The following is a 21988-nucleotide window of genomic DNA, read 5'->3' as shown; positions in this document are numbered from 1 at the left end:
CTTACTACAGTGCTCTGCACACAGTAAGCGCTCAATAAATACGATTGAATGAACGAATGAATGAATGAATCCACCAAGCTAGCTCTTTTCCTCACTTCAAAGTCCTACTGAGAGCTCACCTCCTCCAGGAGGCCTTCCCAGACTAACCCCCCTTTTCCTCTCTTCCTCCCCATCCCCCCTACCCTACCTCCTTCCCCACCCCACAGCAGCTGTATATGTTTGTACAGATTTATTACCCTATTTATTTTACTTGTACATATTTACTATTCTATTTATTTTGTTAATGATGTGCATCTAGCTTTATTTCTATTTATTCTGATGACTTGACACCTGTCCACATGTTTTGTTTTGTTGTCTGTCTCCCCCTTCTAGACTGTGAGCCCGATGTTGGGTAGGGACCGTTTCTATATGTTGCCGACTTGTACTTCTCAAGTGCTTAGTACAGTGCTCTGCAAACAGTAAGCGCTCAATAAATACAATTGAATGAATGAATGAATGAATAAAAGCTGGTGCTCTGCCTCCTTGGTGCTTCTCTTCCATCACAGCTGAGTGAAATGCACACCCATCGTGCCCTTGGCCTTTTTGCAACAGATGAGGAGCTCTCTGTCTGTCCCTGGGATGTTCTTCGTATCCTGGGCCACATATAAAAATCAATCGATGGTATTTATTATGAATTCATTCATTCGAGAGCCCGTTGTTGGATAGGGACTGCCTCTATATGTTGCCGACTTGTACTTCCCAAGCACTTAGTACAGTGCTCTGCACACAGTAAGCACTCAATAAATATGATTGAATGAATTAATTCAGTCAACTTGTACTTCCCACGTGCTTAGTACAGTACTCTGCACACAGTAAGTGCTCAATAAATATGATTGAATGAATTCATTCAGTGATATTTATTAAACGTTTACTGAAGCAACATGGCCCAGTGGAAATTCTCCTGTAAACTAGGAGACTCTCAGTCCACATCCCATGCTCATTATCCACTTCCTGAAGAGAGAGGCCTGGATGATGAACTGAAGATAGTCATATTGGGGCTCTGTCATGAAGAAATCTAATGGGGACTCAGCGAGCAAATTGATTTGGTATTTGAAAGCTTTTCAGGGTATCAGGGTCCTCTTCATACTCTCTTTTTATAGACCGATAAAGAATTCTCTGGGGAATCAATTGGTGGTGGTTGTGGCTTTATTCTCCATCTAGACTAAGTAGTAGTAGTGGTGATAGCATTTACTAAGCAGAAGCTGCATGCAATGCACTGTACTAAGCTCTCAGAAAAAAATTAGAATTAGACACAGTCGCTGACTTCAAGGGGCTCCAGTTTAAGAATAAGGGGGAGAAGGTTGGCTGTGGACACATGAGGAAGGATGAAGTAATGAAAGTTGTTATTGTGGCTACCAATCAATCTGCGCATCAGGCAGAAACTCCTCACCCTGGGCTTCAAGGCTGTCCATCACTTCGCCCCCTCCTACCTCACCTCCCTTCTCTCCTTCTCCAGCCCAGCCCGCACCCTCCGCTCCTCCGCCACTAATCTCCTCACCGTACCTCGTTCTTGCCTGTCCCGCCATCGACCCCCGGCCCACGTCATCCCCCGGGCCTGGAATGCTCTCCCTCTGCCCATCCGCCAAGCTAGCTCTCTTCCTCCCTTCAAGGCCCTGCTGAGAGCTCACCTCCTCCAGGAGGCCTTCCCAAACTGAGCCCCTTCCTTCCTCTCCCCCTCATCCCCCCTCCATCCCCTCCATCTTACCTCCTTCCCTTCCCCACAGCACCTGTATATATGCATATATGTTTGTACATATTTATTACTCTATTTATTTATTTATTTTACTTGTACATATCTATTCTATTTATTTTATTTTGTTAGTATGTTTGGTTTTGTTCTCTGTCTCCCCCTTTTAGACTGTGAGCCCAATGTTGGGTAAGGACTGTCTCTATATGTTGCCAATTTGTACTTCCCAAGCGCTTAGTACAGTGCTCTGCACATAGTAAGTGCTCAATAAATATGACTGATTGATTGATTGATTGTGATGATGATACTTATTAAATATTTACTATGTGCCAAGAACTGTTTTAAACACCAGAGAAGATACAAGTTAATTAGATCGGATGGGTAAATTGGGATGGTGAGTTCCATGTGGGACATGTATATATGTGTATATATGTATATATGCATATATATATACACCTGTATATATGCATATATGTTTGTACATATTTATTACTCTATTTTACTTGTACATATTTATTCTATTTATTTTAGTTTGTTAATATGTTTTGTTTTGTTGTCTGTCTCCCCCTTCTAGTCTATGAGCCCGCTGTTGGGTAGGGACTGTCTCTATATGTTGCCAACTTGTACTTCCCAAGCGCTTAGTACAGTGCTCTGCACACAGTAAGCGCTCAATAAATATGATTGAATGAATGAATGAAAAGAAGTAGGTTCTAACCCCAGCTCTGCCACTTGTCTGCTATGTGACCCTGGGCAAGTCACTTAACTTCTCTGTGCCTTAGTTCCCTCATCTGTAAAACGGGGGTTAAGACTGTGAGACCCACGTGGGACAATCTGATTACCTTATATCTACCCCAGCCCTTAGAACAGTGCATGGCACATAGTAAGTGCTTAACAAATACTATAATTATCATTATTATTATTATTATTACTGTGTGCAGAGCACTCTACTAAGCACTTGGGAAAGTACAGTACAGCAATAAAGAGAGTGACAATCCCTACCCACAATGAGCTCACAGTCTAGATGGGGGGAGACAAACATCAATACAAATAAACAGACATCAATATAAATAAATAAAATTAAGGATTTATACGTAAGTGCTATGGCTCAGGGAGGGGGGGAAGAGCAAAGGGTGCAAGTCAGGGTGATGCAGAAGTGAGTAGGAGATGAGGAAAAGTGGGGCTTAGTCTGAGAAAGCCTCTTGCTTACTATGTGCCAGGCACTGTAGTAAGCGCTGGGGTGGATACAAGGAAATTGGGTTGGACACAGTGCCTGTGCCACATGGGGCTCATAGTCTCAATCTCCATTTTACAGATGAGGTAACTGAGGCACAGAGAAATGAAGTGACTTGCCCAAGGCCACCCAGCAGACGAGTGGCAGAGCTGGGATTAGAACCCATGATCATCCAACTCCCAGGCCCACACTCTATCCACTATGCTTCTCTCACAGGCCTAATCCTTATTCCTTACCATTGCCTTTAAAACCCTCAATCAGCTTGGCCCCTCCTACTTTACCTCACTCATCTACTGCAGTCCAGCCTACACATTCATTCATTTCATTCATTCAGTCGTATTTATTGAGCACTTACTGTGTGCAGAGCAGTGTACTAAGCGCTTACACATCTCAATCCTCTAGTGCCAGCTTGCAAACTGTGCCCTAATCTCACCTACCTTGCCACTGACTCTTTTCCCACTTCCTCCCCAGGCCTGAAACTCCTTCTCCCTCTATAAATATAAGAACACCTTTCTTTCCACCTTCAAAGCCTTATTAAGGTCACATCTCCTCCAAGACGACTTCTACAATTAAAATCTCTTTTCCCTGATTCCCTCTCTCTTCTGTGTACTCCATGCAGTTGGATCTATGTCCTTTAGGTATTAGGTATTCAACCTCCCCTGAGCCCCAAAGCACATACATGCTGGCTAGAAATATATATTCATTCATTCAATTGTATTTATTGAGCACTTACTGTGTGCAAAGCACTGTACTAAGCGCTTGGGAAGTACAAGTTGGCAACATATAGAGACGGTCCTTACCCAACAGTGGGCTCACAGTCTAGAAGATACAAATAGTAGAGAAGCAGCATGGCTCAGTGGAAAGAGCACAGGTTTTGGAGTCAGTGGTCATGGGCTCAAAACCCAGTTCCACCAATTCATTCATTCAATTGTATTTATTGAGTGCCTACTGTGTGCAAGAGCACTGTACTAAGCTCTTGGGAAGTACAAGTTGGCAACATATAGAGATGTTCTCTACCCAACAACAGGCTCCACCAATTGTCAGCTGTGTGACTTTGGGCAAGTCACTTAACTTCCCTGTGCCTCAGTTACCTCATCTGTAAAACTGGGATTGACTGTGAGCCCCCGTGGGACAACCTGATCACCTTGTAACCTCCCCAGTGCTAAGAACAGTGCTTTGCACATAGTAAGTGCTCAATAAATGGCAACACTATTATTATTATTAATTCCTGTCTCCCTCTCTAGACTCTAGCCTCATTGTGGGCAGGGAACGTGTCTGCCAACTGGGTGGTATTGTCCTCTTCCAAGTGCTTAGAAAAGTGCTCTTTTCTATGGTATTTATTAAGTCCTTCTTATGTACCAGGCACTGTACTAAACCCTGGGGTAGATACAAGACAATGAGGTAGGACAAAGTCGACATCCCACATGGAGCTCACAGCCTTAATCCCCATTTTACAGGTGAGGGAACTGCGCTACTGACTTGCCCAAGGTTACAGCAGACACTTGGCCGAGCGAGGGTTAGGACTAAGACCTCTGACTCTCAGGCCTGTGTACTTTTCACTAGACCTTGCTGTTTCCTCTGCAGTACGTGCTCACATACTACCAATTGATGGATTGATTGAGTGATGGCCCGGAGGGAACAGCAGCTCCACTGGCAAACTTCGGCCCATCGCTTATTGCTGGGGGGGGAGCCTAAGCCCTCAGGAAGTGTCTGCCTGGGTGTGAGGTGCCAGGGGCTCCTTGGAGACTAGGAAGATAGCGGGCTGGGAGCCTGGGACCACTGCTGGGGGGTAACTGGATTGGGTGGTGAGCCTACAGAAGAAGGGGAGGGCATCACTGGGATCCTGGGCCCATTGCTGTGCCTTTCAGCCCCTCTTCATCTCAACAGCTGAATGTCGATGCTGCTTCTGCAGCCTCGCCTCCCTGCTTGTCCTCAGCCCCGCTCACCATGGCTGAATGAGCGGACTTCCCTTCTCGCTACCCAGGGCCGGCAGTAGCCCCCGTCCACACCATCGAAGACCAGCATGGTACAGTAGATAGAGCACAGGCTTGGGAGTCTGAAGGTCACAGGTTCTAATAATAATAATGATAGCATTTATTAAGCACTGACTATGTGCAAAAGCACCTGTCTGCTGTGTGACATTGGGCAAGTTACTTAACTCCTCTTTGCCTCAGTTACCTCACCTGAAAAATAGGGAGCTAGGAGGGAATCTTCCCTCAAGGGCTTACTTCAGTACTCTGCATATAGTAAGTGCTCAGAAAATACCATGGGTTGATTACCGATCAGCTTTCCTCACCTGTTAACTCTGCAACTCACACCCTTTGTCCCTCCTAAGATCACCTTCTACCTCAGTCTTAACAATGCTGTCTCCATTCCCTCACTCTTGCTCTTCCCTAAGTCATTCTATGGTGTTTATTGAGCACTTACTGCTTACAGAGCACTGTACTATGTATTGAGCCCCTTCCTTCCTATCCCCCTTGTCCCCCTCTCCATCCCCCCATCCTACCTCCTTCCCTTCCCCACAGCAGCTGTATATATGTATATATTTTTGTACATATTTATTACTCTATTTATTTATTTATTTATTTTACTTGTACATATCCATTCTATTTATTTTATTTTGTTAGTATGCTTGGTTTTGTTCTCTGTCTCCCCCTTTTAGACTGTGAGCCCACTGTTGGGTAGGGACTGTCTCTATATGTTGCCAATTTGTACTTCCCAAGTGCTTAGTACAGTGCTCTGCACATAGTAAGCGCTCAATAAATACGATTGATGATGATGATGATGATGCTGGGAAGAGTACAATACGGTAAAGTTGGTAGACACGTTCCCTGCCCACAAGACCCTTACAGACTAGAGTTGGGCTGGAATGCCCCCTTTTTCCTCCCCTCAAAATATCTGGCAGACCACACTCAGATCACTTCCCATGTTCAATCAATCAATCAATACCTTAGTACAGTGCTCTGCACACAGTAAGCACTCAATAAATACGATTGAATGAATAGTATTCTTTGAGTGTTTTCTCTGTGCAGAGCACTGTACTGTTTGGGAGAGTACACTGCAGCATTGTGGCTTAATGGAAAGCTTGCACTTCCCAAGCGCTTAGTACACTGCTCTGCACACAGTAAGCGCTTAATAAATACGATTGAATGAATGAATGAATGGGAGTTAGGAGACCTGGGTTCTAATCCTGACACTGCCATTTGTCTGCTGTGTAACCTTGGTTAAGTCACTTAATTTCTCTGTATCTCAGTTTCCTCACCTGTAAGTTCTACACTGTAAGCTTGATGTGGGCAGGGAATGCATTTGCCAACTCTCCCAAATGCTTAGTACAGTGTTCTGTGCCCAATAAGTGCTCAATAAATATGATTGATTGATTGATTGATAAAATGTGATTGAATCCCTCCTACCTAGACTGTGATCACTAGGCAGGACAAGGACTGTGTCAAGCCCGATTAATTTATTCATTCATTTATTTTGTTAGTATGTTTGGTTTTGTCTCCCCCTTTTAGACTGTGAGCCCACTGTTGGGTAGGGACTGTCTCTATGTGATGCCAATTTGTACTTCCCAAGCGCTTAGTACAGTGCTCTGCACATAGTAAGCGCTCAATAAATACGATTGATTGATTAATTCTATTTATTTTATTTTGTTAATATGTTCTGTTTTGTTGTCTGTCTCCCCCTTCTAGACTGTGAGCCCGCTGTTGGGTAGGGACCGTCTCCATATGTTGCCAGCTTGTACTTACCAAGCGCTTAGTACAGTGTTCTGCACACAGTAAGCACTCAAAAACACGATTGAATGAATGAATGAACTTTGGCATGGTCCTCGGCTCACGTCTCTCATTCAACTGAAATATTAAATCTTTCACCAGATCCTGTCGTTATAGCCTTCTCAACATCACTAAAATCCACGCTTAACACTTTTCCCACTCCCTATTATGACTTTAGAAATGATTTCTCCTTTTCCTCGCTGATCTCATGTACCCCCACGCCCACCAAGAAGAAGGGCTGGTACTGTGGGTGATAGATGGACTTTGTACAGAGGCTGGTATTAGGTCACAATCAACGAATTGTAAAGTAGAAATGGAAACTAAATGTCTAAGCATTCAGAGGCTCCCAATTGTCCCACATAAATGCAATCACTCATCCTATCCCAACTGGATTACTGCATCAGCATCCTTTCTCATCTCCCAACCTCCTGTCTCTCCCCACTTCAGTCCATACTTCACTCTGCTGCCGAGACAATTTTTCTACAGAAATGCTCTAGGCATGTCACTCCCCTCCTCAAAAATCTCCAGTGGTTGCCTATCAAACTCCTCACTCTCGGCTTCAAAGCTCTCCATCACCTCGCCCCCTCCTACCTCACCTCCCTTCTCTCCTTCTACAGCCCAACCCGCACACTCCGCTCCTCTACCACAAACCTCCTCACGGTACCTTGTTCTCACCTGTTCTACCGTTGATCCCTGGCCCACGTCCTACCTCTGGCCTGGAATGCCCTCCCTCCTCACATCCAAGCAACTAGCTCTCTTCCCTGCTTCAAAGCCCTACTGAAGGCTCACCTCCTCCAAGAGGCCTTCCCAGACTAAGCCCCCCTTTTCCTCAGCTCCCCCTCCCTTCCCCATCACCCCAACTCGCTCCCTTTCTACCCCCACCCCACAACACTTGTGTATATATGTACATATCTATAATTCTATTTATTTATATTGATGCATTGATTTCTGTTTTGTTTTGTCAGTCTCCCCGGTTCTAGACTGTGAGTCTGTTGTGTGCAGGGATTGTCTCTTTTTGTTGCTGAACTGTACTTTCCAAGTATTTAGTACAGTGTTCTCCACACAGTAAAGGCTCAATACAACTGAATTGAATGAATGAACTCTCAGTTTGAACTAATGAACAAAATCTTTATACAGTATTGCTTTCCTCTACCTGCAATTTATTTTATCATGGCTCTGCAGCTAGAGTGTAAGCCCCTTGAGGGCAGGGATCATGTCTACTAAATCTATTTCATTCTATTACCTCAGCATGGTGCTCCACACAGGGTAAGTGCTCAAAAGCACTAGTGCCTGACAACTCATTTCCTCCAAGTATCTTGTTGCCACTTGGTTTTTGTTTTTATGGTACTTGTTAAGCACTTACTACAGGGCAGCACTGTACTAAGCACTTTGATAATGCAGGCCTATCAGGTTGGACACAATCCCCCTCCCAAAAGGGCTCAAAGTCTTAATCCCTATTTTACAGATGAGGTAACTGAGGCACAGAGAAATTAAGTGATTTGCCCAAAGCCATATAAAAGACAAAACAAGGAGCGAAGATTAGAACACAGGTCCCCAGGACTGTGCTTTGTCTACTAGGCCATGTTACTTATAGCCTTTCATTCTTAAAACTGCTCTACACACAATACGTGCTCAGTAAATACTATTGATTGAGCTATTAAAACGAAACGATTATGATAATTTGATTGTGGGAAGCTACTCTGCGTGAGAGAGTAAAAATACTTAGTAATTGGCTTGGGTTTAGTCAGGTAAAGCAGGCGAGGTTGGTGTAAAACTTCCACTCTTCTAGCTGGTTGTCAGGAGTTTCCCCTGCTATTTATCTTCCCCTATCTAAGACATGCTGTTGCTATCCGTCTAGAAATCTGAAAAACGAACAGCCAGAAATTTTTCACTGCCATCCATTTTTTGTGCTGGCCCTGCCACCATTCTATTATTTGGTCTTCTCAGTTGCAAGTCACAAGCAAATACAAACCTGGAGTGTGCCATCCCGCAAACTCTTCCATTCTCGTCTGTAAAAAGTTCAAAGTAGTTCTACTGCTAAATGTATTCTCAGCAATTGTTTGATCTCACCTACAAACTTAACTCTCCACAACATTTATGTATATATCCATAATTAATTTATTTATTTTAATGCCTGTCTTTCCCTCTAGACTGGAAGGTTTATTGTCCACAGGGAAGGTGTCTACCCACTCTGTTCTATTGCACCTTCCAAATAATAATAATAATAATAATAATACTAATGGCGTTTATTAAGTGCTTACTATGAGCAAAGCACTGTTCTAAGCACTGGGGAGGTTACTAGGCAATCAGGTTGCCCCACAGGGGGCTCACAGTCTTAATCCCCATTTTACAGATGAGGGAACTGAGGCACAGAGAAGTTAAGTGACTTGCCCAAAGTCACACAGCTGACAATTGGAGGAGTTGGAATTTGACCTCATGACACCTGACCCCAAAGCCCATGCTGTTTCCACTGAGCCATGCTGCTTCTCCAAATGCTTAGTACAGTGCTCTGCACACAGAAAGAGCTTCATAAATGTGATCGATTAGTTGAATACAAACAATAGCAACCAATGCAGAGTTCACTTATTGACCCATCTCCTAAATATACACAGGTGAGCACCTTTTCCTCCAAGTTGTGTCCAGTGGGGTAGATGGTTCAACGTGTCGGACACTCCAGCTACTACTATACTATAATCTCTTGGTACTGATTTGATTATGTCAACATGGCCTTAAAAGCATGGGCCTCAACTTGCCATTCACACTATTACAGTACTTATGATGAAGAACTGAGGAGGCTTGGGAGAGCCGGTTAAAGAGCTAATTTGTGCTGGACAAAACTGGGCCTTGAAATAAATCTCCCCTTTCCACGTTACCTTTTCATGGCCAAAGAGACCATTCAAGCATTCATTACTGTTTATCAGCTTCCCCATTACCATCTTCATCACTGCATTTTTGATAGCCTTTTAGCTCAAACTAAATGAAGAAAAGATGATTCTATCATTCTCTCTTTCTCAACAGAATCTAAGACTGCCATACAATTTTACTGAAGAGAAGTGGGCAATGGGAGGGATTTCAGAGGGAACTTGATTCAGAGAGAATCAAGGAAAGAGTGTTGCTAAACTCTGCTTATTCATTCATTCATTCATTCAATCGCATTTATTGAGCACTTACAGTGTGCAAAGCACTGCACTATTCACTTGGAAGAGTACAATATAACAACAAAGACACATCTCTGCCCACAACGAGCTCACAGTCAAGAGGGGAAGACAGACATTAATATAAATAAATGAATAAATAGTCTGCTTTATAATAATAATGACGGTATTTGTTAAGTGCTTACTATGTGCAAAGCACTGTTCTAAGCGCTGGGGGGATACAAGATGATCAGGTTGCCCCACGGGGGCTCACAGTCTTAATCCCCATTTTACAGATGAGGTAACTGAGACACCGAGAAGTTAAGTGTTTTGCCCAAAGTCACACAGCTGACAGTTGGCAGAGTCGGTATTTGAACCCATGACCTCTGACTCCAAAGCCCGGGCTCTTTCCACTGAGCCACGCTGCTTCTCAGCTAATAAAGATGGCATTTGTTAAGTGCTTACTATGTGCAAAGCACTGCTCTAAGCGCTGGGGAGGATACAAAGTGATCAGGTTGTCCCACGTGGGGCTCACAGTCTTAATCCCCATTTTACAGATGAGGGAACGGAGGCACAGAGAAGTGAAGTGACTTGCCCCATGACCTTTGACTCCCAAGCTCTTTTACATTACCTTTCTATTTACATTGAGCCATGTTGCCTCACATAACTAAGTTTCTTGAGTGCAGGGACAGTGTCTTTTTCATCTACTGTACATATCTAAGTGTTCAATTCCATGTTCAACGCACAGTAAGCACTCAAATGTGTTAACGGTGATGGTTTTCAATAGAGGTGAGCTTACTTGCGATATTTACTTGCAATTCATCAACCATTTTGCTCTTTCTAGTCACACCTTAATACGTTCATCAGTAGCCTCAATCTGCTGCCCTGTAAAGTCTCTTATAAAGCAGCTTTGTTTTATGCTTTCTAGATCCGGTATAAGGTTGGTATCATTGCAACAGAGCTTCTCCTTGAAAACAAATTCTTATTTAAAATTCAGTTTCAGCTGACAGCATCATCCTGTACTCCAATGCTGCACAAGGACAAACAGTGTTTATTTTATAAACGCTAATTGTGGACGGAACACCAGGTTGCAGTGTCTAATACACAGATGTTATCTATTTGAAAACATCAAACTCAATTTATCCAGATGGCGCAGCCTATAATAAACTTTGAAAATTTGCTTTATTGCTCATTCCTCTAAAAAAGGAGATTTACTTCCTAACAGCATGTTACATCATTCCTTTTCCTATGGAAATGTGGTTTGCCGATATGATTTATAACTCTGCGAAGTCTGCACCCAAAGCCATGCATATCAGCATGGATTAAGGATATTTATTTGGAATTGAAAGTTACAGTCCCCTGGGGTCCCTCAGAATCTTCTTTGTCATTTTTTTTTTATCTTGTAGCATTGCTCTAGGAGGCCATTTCAAGTGAAGAAAACTTCCCATAGAAGAAGAGGATGTAATTTAAGAGCATGATTGAGAGTCCACAAGCCCAATTCTCTCATAGTATAAATCTCATATAATAATAATATTAATAATAATGGCATTTATTAAGCGCTTACTATGTGCAAAGTACTGTTCTAAGTGCTGGGGAGGTTACAAGGTGATCAGGTTGTCCCACGGGGGGCTCACAGTCTTAACCCACATTTCACAGATGAGGTAACTGAGGCACAGAGAAATTAAGTGACTTGCCCCAGGTCGCACAGCTGACAATTGGCGGAGCTGGGTTTTGAACCCATGACCTCTGACTCGCAAGCCCGTGCTCTTTTCCACTAACTAAGCCATGGTGCCTCACATAACTGTAAGTTTCTTGAGTGCAGGGACAGTGTCTTTTTCATCTATTGTACATATCTAAGTGTTCAATTCAGTGGCTCTTTCCACTGAGCCACGCTGCTTCTCCATGTGTGACTTCAAAGCATTATATGGCACAGCAGAAAGTCATCTTTTCTGGGTCAGATGCAGGAAAAGGACAGGGCATAGCACCATGCATATACGGGAGAGAGGTGCATAAATGGCATTTCCCCTTTCCTCACCATTCCAACTGCTACCTTGTTGATCGATTATCCAATTCCCCCCTTAACTACTGCATCAGCCTCTCCACGGACCTACCTGCCTCCTGTCTCTCCCCAAGCCAGTCCATTCTTCACTGTACTGCCCAGATATTTTTCCTTATAAAAACATTCAGCCCGTGTTTCTGTACTCCTCAAGAACCTTCAGTGGTTTCCCATACAACTCTGCATCACACAGAAACACTTTACCACTGGCTCTAAGGTACTCAACCAACTCTCCCCTTCCTCCTTTATCTAGCTCATCTCCTGCTACAGCCCAGCACAAACACTTCACCCCTCCAATGCCAACTTATTCGCCGTGCCTCAATCCTGTCCCTGATCCTTTGCCCATTTTCTTCCTCCGACCTGGAATTCCTTCCTCCTCCTCCATATGTGACCAACCACTACTCTACCCACCTTCAAAACCCTCCTGAAATCTCGTAACGTCCAAGAGGGCTTCCCTAACTAAATACTCATTTCCACCATCCTGCCTCTCTGTGTTATCCACACACTTGAATCTCTTCTCCTTAAACACTAGATATTTACGCCATCCTCGGTCCCAGGGCCTTTATTCCCTTCTCTTCCACATGTGACTGACTACCACAGTAGGGAAGCAGTGTGGCTTAGTGGGACGAGCCCAGGCTTTGGAGTCAGAGGTCATCGTTCAAATCCCGGCTCCGCCACTTGTCAGCTGTTTGACTTTGGGCAAGTCACTTCACTTCTCTGTGCCACAGTTACCTCATCTATAAAATGGGGATTAAGACTGTGAGCCCCATGTGGGACAACCTGATCACCTTATAAACTCCCCAGTGCTTAGAACAGTGCTTTGCACATAGTAAGCGCTTAATAAATGCCACTATTATTATTATTATTATTACCACTCCCCCCACCTTCAAAAGCCTCCTGAAATCACATATCCTCCAAGAGGGCTTCCCTAACTAAACCCTCATTTCCATTTCCCTGCCACTCTGAGCTAACCATGTATATGGTTCTCTTTCTCCTGAAACACTGGATATTCACCCCAACCTCAGCCCCACAGAATTCATGCACATATCCTTACACTCTGCGATTCCTCTATCTGCAATTTATTTTAATGTCTACCCTTCTAGGCTGTAAAACTCCTTTTGGGCAGGGATCATGCCTACGAACCCTATTATATGATAAAGGTAGGTGCTCTGAAGGTTCAGTCAAGGAAGTCCTTTCACTTCATTCTCAGTCTCCTTCACGGGCTCCTCCTACCCCCTCCCATCCCCTAATTGTAGGGGTTCCTCAAGGGTCAGCTCTTGGTCCCCTTCTGTTCTCCATTTATATATTCACTCTCTTGGTGAACTCACTCCCTTCCATGGCTTCAACTGTCATCTCTATGCAGATGACACCCAAATCTACATCTCTCCTGTTCTCTCTCCCTCCCTCCAGGCTCACATCTCCTCCTGCCTTCCCGACATCTCTATCTGGATGTCTGCCCACCACCTAAAACTCAACATATCTAAGACTGAGCTCCGCATCTTCCCTCTCGACACTCTCCCTGATTTTTCCATCACTGTGGATGGCACTACCATCCCTCCTGTCTCATAAGCCGCAACCTTGGTGTCATCCTTGACTCTGCTCTCTCATTCACCCCTCACATTCAATGTGTCACCAAAACCTGACAGTCTCACCATCACATCACCACCAAGATCCGCCCTTCCTCTCCATCCAAACTGCTACCTTGTGGATACAATCTATCATATCCCAACTGCATTACTGTATCAGTATTCTTTCTGATCTCCCATCTTCCTGTCTCTCCCCACTTCAGTCTATACTTCACAATGCTGCCCAGATTATCTTTTCACAGAAATGTTCCGGACATGTCACCTCCCTGCTCAAAAATCTCCAGTGGTTGCCTATCAACCTTCACATGAAGCAAAAACTCCTCACTTTTGGCTTCAAAGCTCTCTATCACCTTGCCCCCTTCTACCTTACCTCCCTTTCTCCCCTCCTTCAGCCCAGCCCACACACACTCTGCTCCTCTGCCACTGCTAACCTCCTCACTGTGCCTCGTTCTCACCTGTCCCGCCGTCAACCCCTGGCTCCACGTCCTACCTCTGGCCTGGAATGCCCTCCTTCCTCACATCGCCAAACAAGCTCTCTTCCCCCACTGAATGCCCTACTGAGAGCTAACCTCCTCCAGGAGGCCTTCCCAGATTGATTTCCCCTTTTCCTCTCTTCCTCCTCCCCTCCCCATTGCCCCTACTCCCTCCCTCTGCACTACCCCCATTCCCATCCCACAGCCCTTGTGTATAATTTGTACATATATATTATTCTATTTATTTTATTAATGATGTGTATATATTTATGATTCTATTTATCTATTTTGTGATGCTATTGATGCCTGTCCACTTGTTTTGTTTTCTGTCTCCCCATTCTAGACTGTGAGCCTGTTGTTGGGTAGGGATTGTCTCTGTTGCCAAATTGTACTTTCCAAGCACTTCGTACAGAGCTCAATAAATTCATTCAATCGTATTTATTTAGTGCTTACTGTGTACAGAGCACTATACTAACTGCTTGGGAAGTTCAAGTCGGCAACTAATAGAGATGGTCCCTACCCAACAATGGGATCACATGAATGAATGAATGAAGGTTGGAGATGTGATTTGAGCGGGACTTTGAAGTTGGGAAAAGATGGTGGTTTGTCCTATATGAAGGGGGTGGGAGTTCCAAGCCGGAATGGATATGCCGGAATGGATGGGGGGTATATGGGCAAGTGGTCAGCAGCAAGTTAGACATGATAGTTACTGAGTTGGTGTTAGAGTAGCAAAGTGTGTGGATGAGGTTGAAATGGGAGATAAATGAGGAGGCAGATGCAGTCGAGAAGAGAACTGGAGGAGAGTAAGTGAAGACCATGAGTGTAAAAAAACTCCCTCGATGAGTTTGGAGGGGAATGGGAGGAGGGAGATGGGATGGTAACACAGCATACCATAGGGTCAAGGGAAGATTTTTTTAGAATAGGAGATAAATGGGCATGTTTGAAATCAGTAGGGTAGGAGCCATTGGGAAGTGAGGATTGAAAGCTTCAGTCAAGGAAGGTGGAATGCTGATTTCTTTTCTTAAAATAACATAATTCCTTTGGTCACTCTATAGGGTAAAGTTTTTCTCAGTGAAAAAGTTGTCTAGACTAAATTAATCTGCTTTCATAGAAATGGAGGAGTGCTAAACATGGAATTCAATAGTGTAAACTAGTCGAGGTTCAATTTTGCTGAATTTTTTTTTCCTATGAAAATCTTTTTTTTTTCCCCTTGCCCTCTTACCCTCCTTCAGGAATGTAGAAAAATCAAATCACGAAATTATTGACTTGGGTCCATCAGTTCTTGAACAAGTGGATTTAATCATTTCCATGCCTCTTAGAGGGTATTTAAAAAACGACTTCAACTCTGAATGATGAACATATTTCTGTTTCTCTTTTCTCTGGTTAAAAGTGATTCATATTAAACCTTCACTTGAATAAAAAGATAATCTAGCACTCATATATTTGTACCCATCCTCAGCACTTGTGCGCATATGGATTTTAAATTGTAAATTCAGCTACTTATTCTGATTCCACTGTTCCTAATTATTTTTGTAACAATCTCCCGGGTTAGAGTGTAAACATCTTGTGGTCAGGAAATGTGATTTAGAGTTCTGTTTTACTTTCCCAAGTGTTTAGTACAATCCACGGCACCCAGTGGAGGTTCAATAAACAGTATCATGATTATTATTGCATGCAAAAGCAGGGCTACTCTCTGAGAGAGTGACTGGCACAAGTTTTCATGTTTGGGTGCCATTACTATGACATAGATTGTGAACCCCTCAGGGGAAAGACTTTGTGTTTAATTCCAACTTGTACACTCTTTCCCAGAGCTTAGTACAGTGCCCTGCACACAGTGAGCACTTAATAAATACCATTATTAATATTGTGGTATTTCTTTTTTGTTGTTTTTAAGCACGTACTATGAATCAAGCACTGTATTACTGTGCTGGGGTAGCTAAAAATAACGAGATACCACAAGGGAATCACAATCTAAGTAGAACGAAGAATAGGTATTTAGACTTTTAGACTGTGAGCCCACTGTTGGGTAGGGACTGTCACTATATGTTTCCAATTTGTACTTCCCAAGCGCTTAGTACAGTGCTCTGCACACAGTAAGCACTCAATAAATACGATTGATGATGATTTATTTCTATTTTTGCAGGTGAGGCACAGAGAAGTTAAGTGGCTTGTCCAAGGTCACACAGCAGACAAATGGGGGGACTGGGATTAGAGCCCAACTTCTCTGACTCCGAGGCCTCGTGTCCTTCCACTAGGCCACAGCGCTTCCAGTCTTCAGCCCTATTTCAAACATCCTATTTAGTTCTTTTGGGATTTTCTACTAGGGGTGTAAAGGAGATTTGCCTTAAATTAAACATTACCAAGAATCCTGCAGTTGAGAGACACCAGTGAGTTTGAATGCTGCTTGCTTAGATAAGTATTTTTCTATCATCAAGAAATCTCTGCCTTCCATTGATACAGTATATGAAACTGTGTGTTATACTGAGATGCACATTTTCAAACAATTCATTTGGGGAAAAAATCAAAGGAACATACCGCATAATTTCTGAAGGGATTTCTCAGAGTATGTCTCCCGATCACAGCCCTTTCCAATGTCGTTGGTCTGCAGCTCAATGGTGATTTGGATGGAGGATACCAGCCCATCACATGTTTCCAGGTGAATGCTAGGAAATAAAGGTAAACTTCCAGATCCAGGTTTGTACTCAATCCGCTTGATCCAGTCTGAACAAATGAAAAAGGGGAAAAGAATCTTCATGAGAATCTAAGGTTTTGAAATGGTTCCCAGATGGTCTCAGAGATTGCTTAAATAGGTCACTTAGAAATCACACAATTCCTGAAGGAGACAAAAGAGTTTGGACACAGAAATGACAAGGTAAAACACACACTGTGGAGTTTTGACCTGAAAGACAGTTGGTGAAAAACAAGTTAATTCACAACATTACAAGTTATTTTCGATTCTGGCACTGGAGCGCTCACCTCAGAAATTCTGCAAATGAACTGAAGTGCTGTAAAATATCACCTGGTGAAAGCTTTTGGGAAGGTCGCAGTTTTGTCTTCAAAATTCATTCGTGCTCTCATTCATTCATTCATTCAATCGTATTTATTGAGCGCTTACTGTGTGCAGAGCACTGTACTAAGTGCTTGGGAAATACACGTTGGCAACATATAGAGACGGTCCTACCCAACAGTGGGCTCACAGTCTAGAAGGGGGAGACAGACAACAAAACATATTAACAAAACAAAATAAATAGAATAGTAAATATGTACAAGTAAAATGAATAGAGTAATAAATCTGTACAAACATATATCCAGGTGCTGTGGAGAGGGGAAGGAGGTAGGGCGGAGGGGATGGGGAGGGGGAAGAGGGGGAGAGGAAGGAGGGGACTCAGTCTGGGAAGGCCTGCTGGAGGAGGTGAGCTCTATTGTACTCTCCCAAGCATACAGTAAATGCTCAATAAATATGACTGACTGACAAAAATGGGAGGAGATTTAAAGTTGATAGTTTGGCTACCACTGGTTTAGCATGGTTATCATCTCAGCATTTTTATTCATATAAGATATTCAAGTATGGGAAATCCAAGTGGGAAAGGGTCTACTGGTGATATCTGTTAAGTGCTTACTATGTGTCAGGTACTGTCCTAAGCGCTGGGGTGGATACAAGAAAATTGGGTTGGATACAGTCCTTGTCCCAAGTGGAGCTCACAGTCTCAATCCCCATTTTACATAAGAGGTAACTGAGGCACAGAGAAGAAAACTGACTTGCCCAAGGCCACACAGCATGTCTGCCTGGTGGAGCCTGGATTAGAATCCATGACCTTCTGATTACCAGATCCATGCTGTATCCACTACTCCACAATACTTCTCCAGCAAGGCTGAATGCTCAGCTCTCCAGCTTCCTCTAGGGAGAGCTGATCCCCTAGTTAGGAATGCCTTGAAATTCTGCCTCATGGGGACACCCTACAAATATGGACATTTTATTCATGGAAGAAGGGTCATTCATTCATTCAATCGTATTTATTGAGCACTTACTGTGTGCAGAGCACTGTACTAAGAGCTTGGGAAGTACAAGTTGGCAACATATAGAGACGGTCCCTACCCAACAACGGGCTCACAGTCTAGAAGCGGGAGACAGGTAACAAAACAAAACATGTGGACAGGTGTCAAGTCATCAGAACAAAAAAGAATTAAAGCAAAATGCTCATCATTAACAAAATAAATAGAATAGTAATAGAATAGAGTCCAGTTCAGGTACACAACAAGTATGCAAATCCACTAAACTACAAATTGCCATTACTTCCTTAGCTACTGGGCAAACCTCTTTGGTCGTATTCCATTTGTTTAAAGCACTTTGGAGAATCTGGCCTAAGCTGTTAGTGGAGGCATGTGAAAGCGGGCAAATCGGAAGTGAGACTCCATCCCCCACCCTCTCTTTGAAACTCCCACCATCCCAGAGCTTAAACAGGTTGGAGAAGTATTGATGTCTATCTCCCCACCTCTAGACTGCAAGCTCACTGTAGGCAGGGATTGTCACTGTTTATTGTTGTGCTATACTTTCCAAGCACTTAGTACAGTGCTCTGCACACAGTAAGTGCTTAATAAATACAACTGAATGAATGAAATATCTAATAAGCCTACCTTGGAGGAACTCATCAAAGAGCAGGATCACTGTCAATAAAGGCCCAATTGCTTCATGAAACTTCCATTTCTGTCATCGAGCAGGAAACCACACAGCTTCCTTTCTGAGAGAGGGCCAGAGCTCAGCTATCACTCCAAACAAGAAAAGGGATGGGGGTGGGGGCTTCACAACCATTTTCAGTCAGAGTGGTCTTCTCATGCTTCCTTTACTATCTCCTTTAAGCTGACTCTCATTTTCCCCATTTGGGAAGTTACTGCCTCCTTGATTAATCAGCCCACAGCTGCCCACCTTTAAGAGGGAGCCCTTTCACATCATAGAAAGTTTCTTAACTGTTCTGTCTAAAATGCAGGAATAAAAAAGAAGCTTGTAGTCTTCCTCTACTTGTAAGATGGGGACATCTCTATGGGTATTTTAGTGAATTCTATTTTGCAGTTTCAGGGAGTGCAAGGGAGAAAGGAGGAAATTTACCAACAGGCAGCATCAATGCAGAGTTTAAAACTGGGACATTCCTCACCTCCACTCCCCCGTTTAATCTCTTTGCTCCTCCCAAATCCACCTTCTAACTGTATCCCAGTCACTCACCTCATCTAGGCCATCTCTGATGCCCTTAGAACTGTCTCCCTTGCAAATCTGCCAGACCTCCCCTCCTCCCTTCAAAGCCTTCTTAAAATTCCAGATCCACCAGTGATCAAATCAATCAGTGATATTTACTGAGCACTTACTGTATGCAGAGCACAATACACTAGGGTTTGTAAACATGCCCCCTGTCTACAAGGAGCTTACAGCCTATAGGGGAGACAGATATTAAAAATAATTACAGATAGGTACATAAGTCCTGTGGGGCTGAGGGTGGAGTAAATATCCAGTGCTTAATCAATCAATGGAATTTATTGATCACTTAATATATGCAGAGCACTGTACTAAGTGCTTGGGAGAGTACAACATAATTAGCAGTTATGTTTCCTGCCCATAATGAGCTTATAGTCTAAATACACAAAATACTATTGCTACAGGAGCTGAATTTTTCCTCATGGTTCAGAGTCCACAGTAATGGTTACTGCGGCCACTGGCTTTCCTGAGGTTCTATGAGGCCTCCTGCTGCAGGTGCTGCGCTCATTCCTGCCGGGCTGGTGGAAAGCAGGACAGGATGGGGTCTCCTCAATACTAATAATAATGATATTTGTTAAGCACTTACTGTGTGTCCGGCATTGTACTAAGCTTTGGGGTGGATACAAGCAAATTGGGTTGGATACAGTCCCTGCCCCATGTGGGGCTCACAGACTTACTCCTCAGTTTACAGATGAGGTAACTGAGGCAATGAGGATCTAAATGATTTGCCCTAGGTCACAAAGCAGACGGGTTGTGGAGTTGGGATAAGAACCCGTGACCTTCTGACACCCAGGCCTGTGCTCTATCCACTATGCCATGATGCTCTTCGATGGTGTGGACGAGGGTCTCTGCCGGCCCTGGGTAGTGGGGAGAGAAGCCCATTCACTCAGCCACGGTGAGTGGGGCCAAGGATAAGTAGGGAGGCAAGGTTGCAGAGGCAGGATATTCATTCAGCTGTAGAGGTGAAGAGGGGCAAAAAAGGCACAGCGGTGGTTCCACCTTAGGCTCAGGATCCCAGCGATGGCCTCCCCCTCTTCTATAGGCTCACCGCCCGGCCCAGTCACCACCCTAGCCCACTTCCAGCTGTAATTTATAACACATAATTTAAAGATATGTACATAAGTCCTATGGAGTTGGGGGTGGGACAAATACCCATTGCCAAAAGGTCACAGATCCAAGTGCACAAATCCAAGGACATAAGGGATGGAAGAATCAATCAATCATATTTATTGAGTGCTTACTGTGTGCAGAGCACTGTACTAAGCCCTTAAGGCAGAAGGGAGAGACAGTACAGGAAATGAAGGTTTAGTCAGCGAAGGTATCTTGGAGATATTTTAATAAGGCTTTGAAGGTGGGGAGTGTGGTGGACTGTCTTATGTGAAGTGGGAAGGAGTTCCAGGGCAGAGGGAGGACATGGGAAAAGGAATTGGTGGGAAGATAAAAGAGATCAAAATAGAATGAGTAGGTTGGTAATAGAAGAGTGAAGTGTGAGGGTTGGGTTGTAGTATGAAATCAGTGAGGTAAGATAAGAGGAACTGAGCTGATTGAGTGCTTTAAAGCCAGCGGTAAGGAGTTTCTGTTTGATGCAGAGGTGAATGGGTAACTATTAGAGGTTTTTTGAGGATTAGGGAGACATGGAATAAATGATTTAGTAGAATAGTGTTACAGGCAGCAGAGTGAAGTAAGGACTGGAGTGGGGAGAAACAGGAGACAGGAAGATCACAGAAGAGCCTTATGTAACAGTCAAGATGGGTTATAAGTGCTTGGATCAGCATGGTTGCAGTTTGGGTGGAGAGAAAAGGGTAGATTTTAGTGATATTGTGATGTTAAAAATGACAAGATTTGGTGACAGATGGATATGTGAGTTGAATGACAGAGTCAAGGATAATGCCAAGGTTAAAAGCTTGCAACATAGGGAGGACAACTGTGTTGTCAGCTGTGTGACTTTGGGCAAGTCACTCAACTTCTCTGTGCCTCAGTTCCCTCATCTGTAAAATGGGGATTAAGACTGTGAGTCCCCCGTGGGACAATCTAATCACCTTGTACCCTTCCCAGCGCTTAGAACAGTGCTTTGCACATAGTAAGTGCTTAATAAATGCCATCATTATTATTATTGTCTACAATGATGGGGGAAAAAAAGCCATGGGGATAACAGGGTTTGGGTGGGAAGGTGAGGAGTTCTCTTGTTAAATTTAAAGTGTCAGTGGGACATCCAGGTAGACACGTCCTGAAGACAGGACAAAATGCAAGGCTGAAGTCAAGAGAGAGGTCAGAGCCAGTAATGAAGATTTGGGAATCACCTGCATAGAGATTGTAAACACATGGGAGTAAATGAGTTCTCAAAATGAATGGGTATGGATGGAGAACAGATGGGGACCCAGGACTGATGCCCAAAGCTAGGGGGTGGGAGGCAGAAGAAGAGCCAGCTTAAGATACCTAGATGGAGCGGCTAGACAAATAAGAGAACCAGGAGAGGACAGTGTCAGTGAAGCCAAAGTTAGATAGTGTTTCAGAGAGAAATGGGTTTCCTTGGTGTTGAAGGCAGCTGAGAGGATGAGGATGATTAGGATGAATAGAGGCTGTTGGATTTGGCAAGAAGGCGATCATTAGTGACCTTTGATGATGATGGAATTTGTTAAGCGCTTACTATGTGTGAAGCACTGTTGTAAACCCTATGGGGGGGATACAAGGTGATCAGGTTGTCCCACGTGGGGTTCACAGTCTTAATCCCCATTTTGCAGATAAGGCAACTGAGGCACAGAGAAGT

General features: G+C 43.7%; 1 protein-coding gene across 1 annotated transcript in view; it reads right to left on the bottom strand.

Annotated features, from left to right (window-relative positions):
* Window positions 1-21988, bottom strand: part of CLSTN2 (calsyntenin 2) — a 1113326-nt gene that overhangs the window by 176298 nt on the left and 915040 nt on the right. Inside the window, exon 6 of the mRNA XM_038751476.1 lies at window positions 16512-16697. Within this exon, the coding sequence (XP_038607404.1) occupies window positions 16512-16697 (186 nt within the window). The remainder of the gene's footprint in view (window positions 1-16511; window positions 16698-21988) is intronic.

Source organism: Tachyglossus aculeatus, chromosome 1, assembly GCF_015852505.1.
Source record: "Tachyglossus aculeatus isolate mTacAcu1 chromosome 1, mTacAcu1.pri, whole genome shotgun sequence".
NCBI classification, from domain to species: domain Eukaryota; kingdom Metazoa; phylum Chordata; class Mammalia; order Monotremata; family Tachyglossidae; genus Tachyglossus; species Tachyglossus aculeatus.
This window is presented reverse-complemented; position numbering and strand designations above follow the sequence as displayed.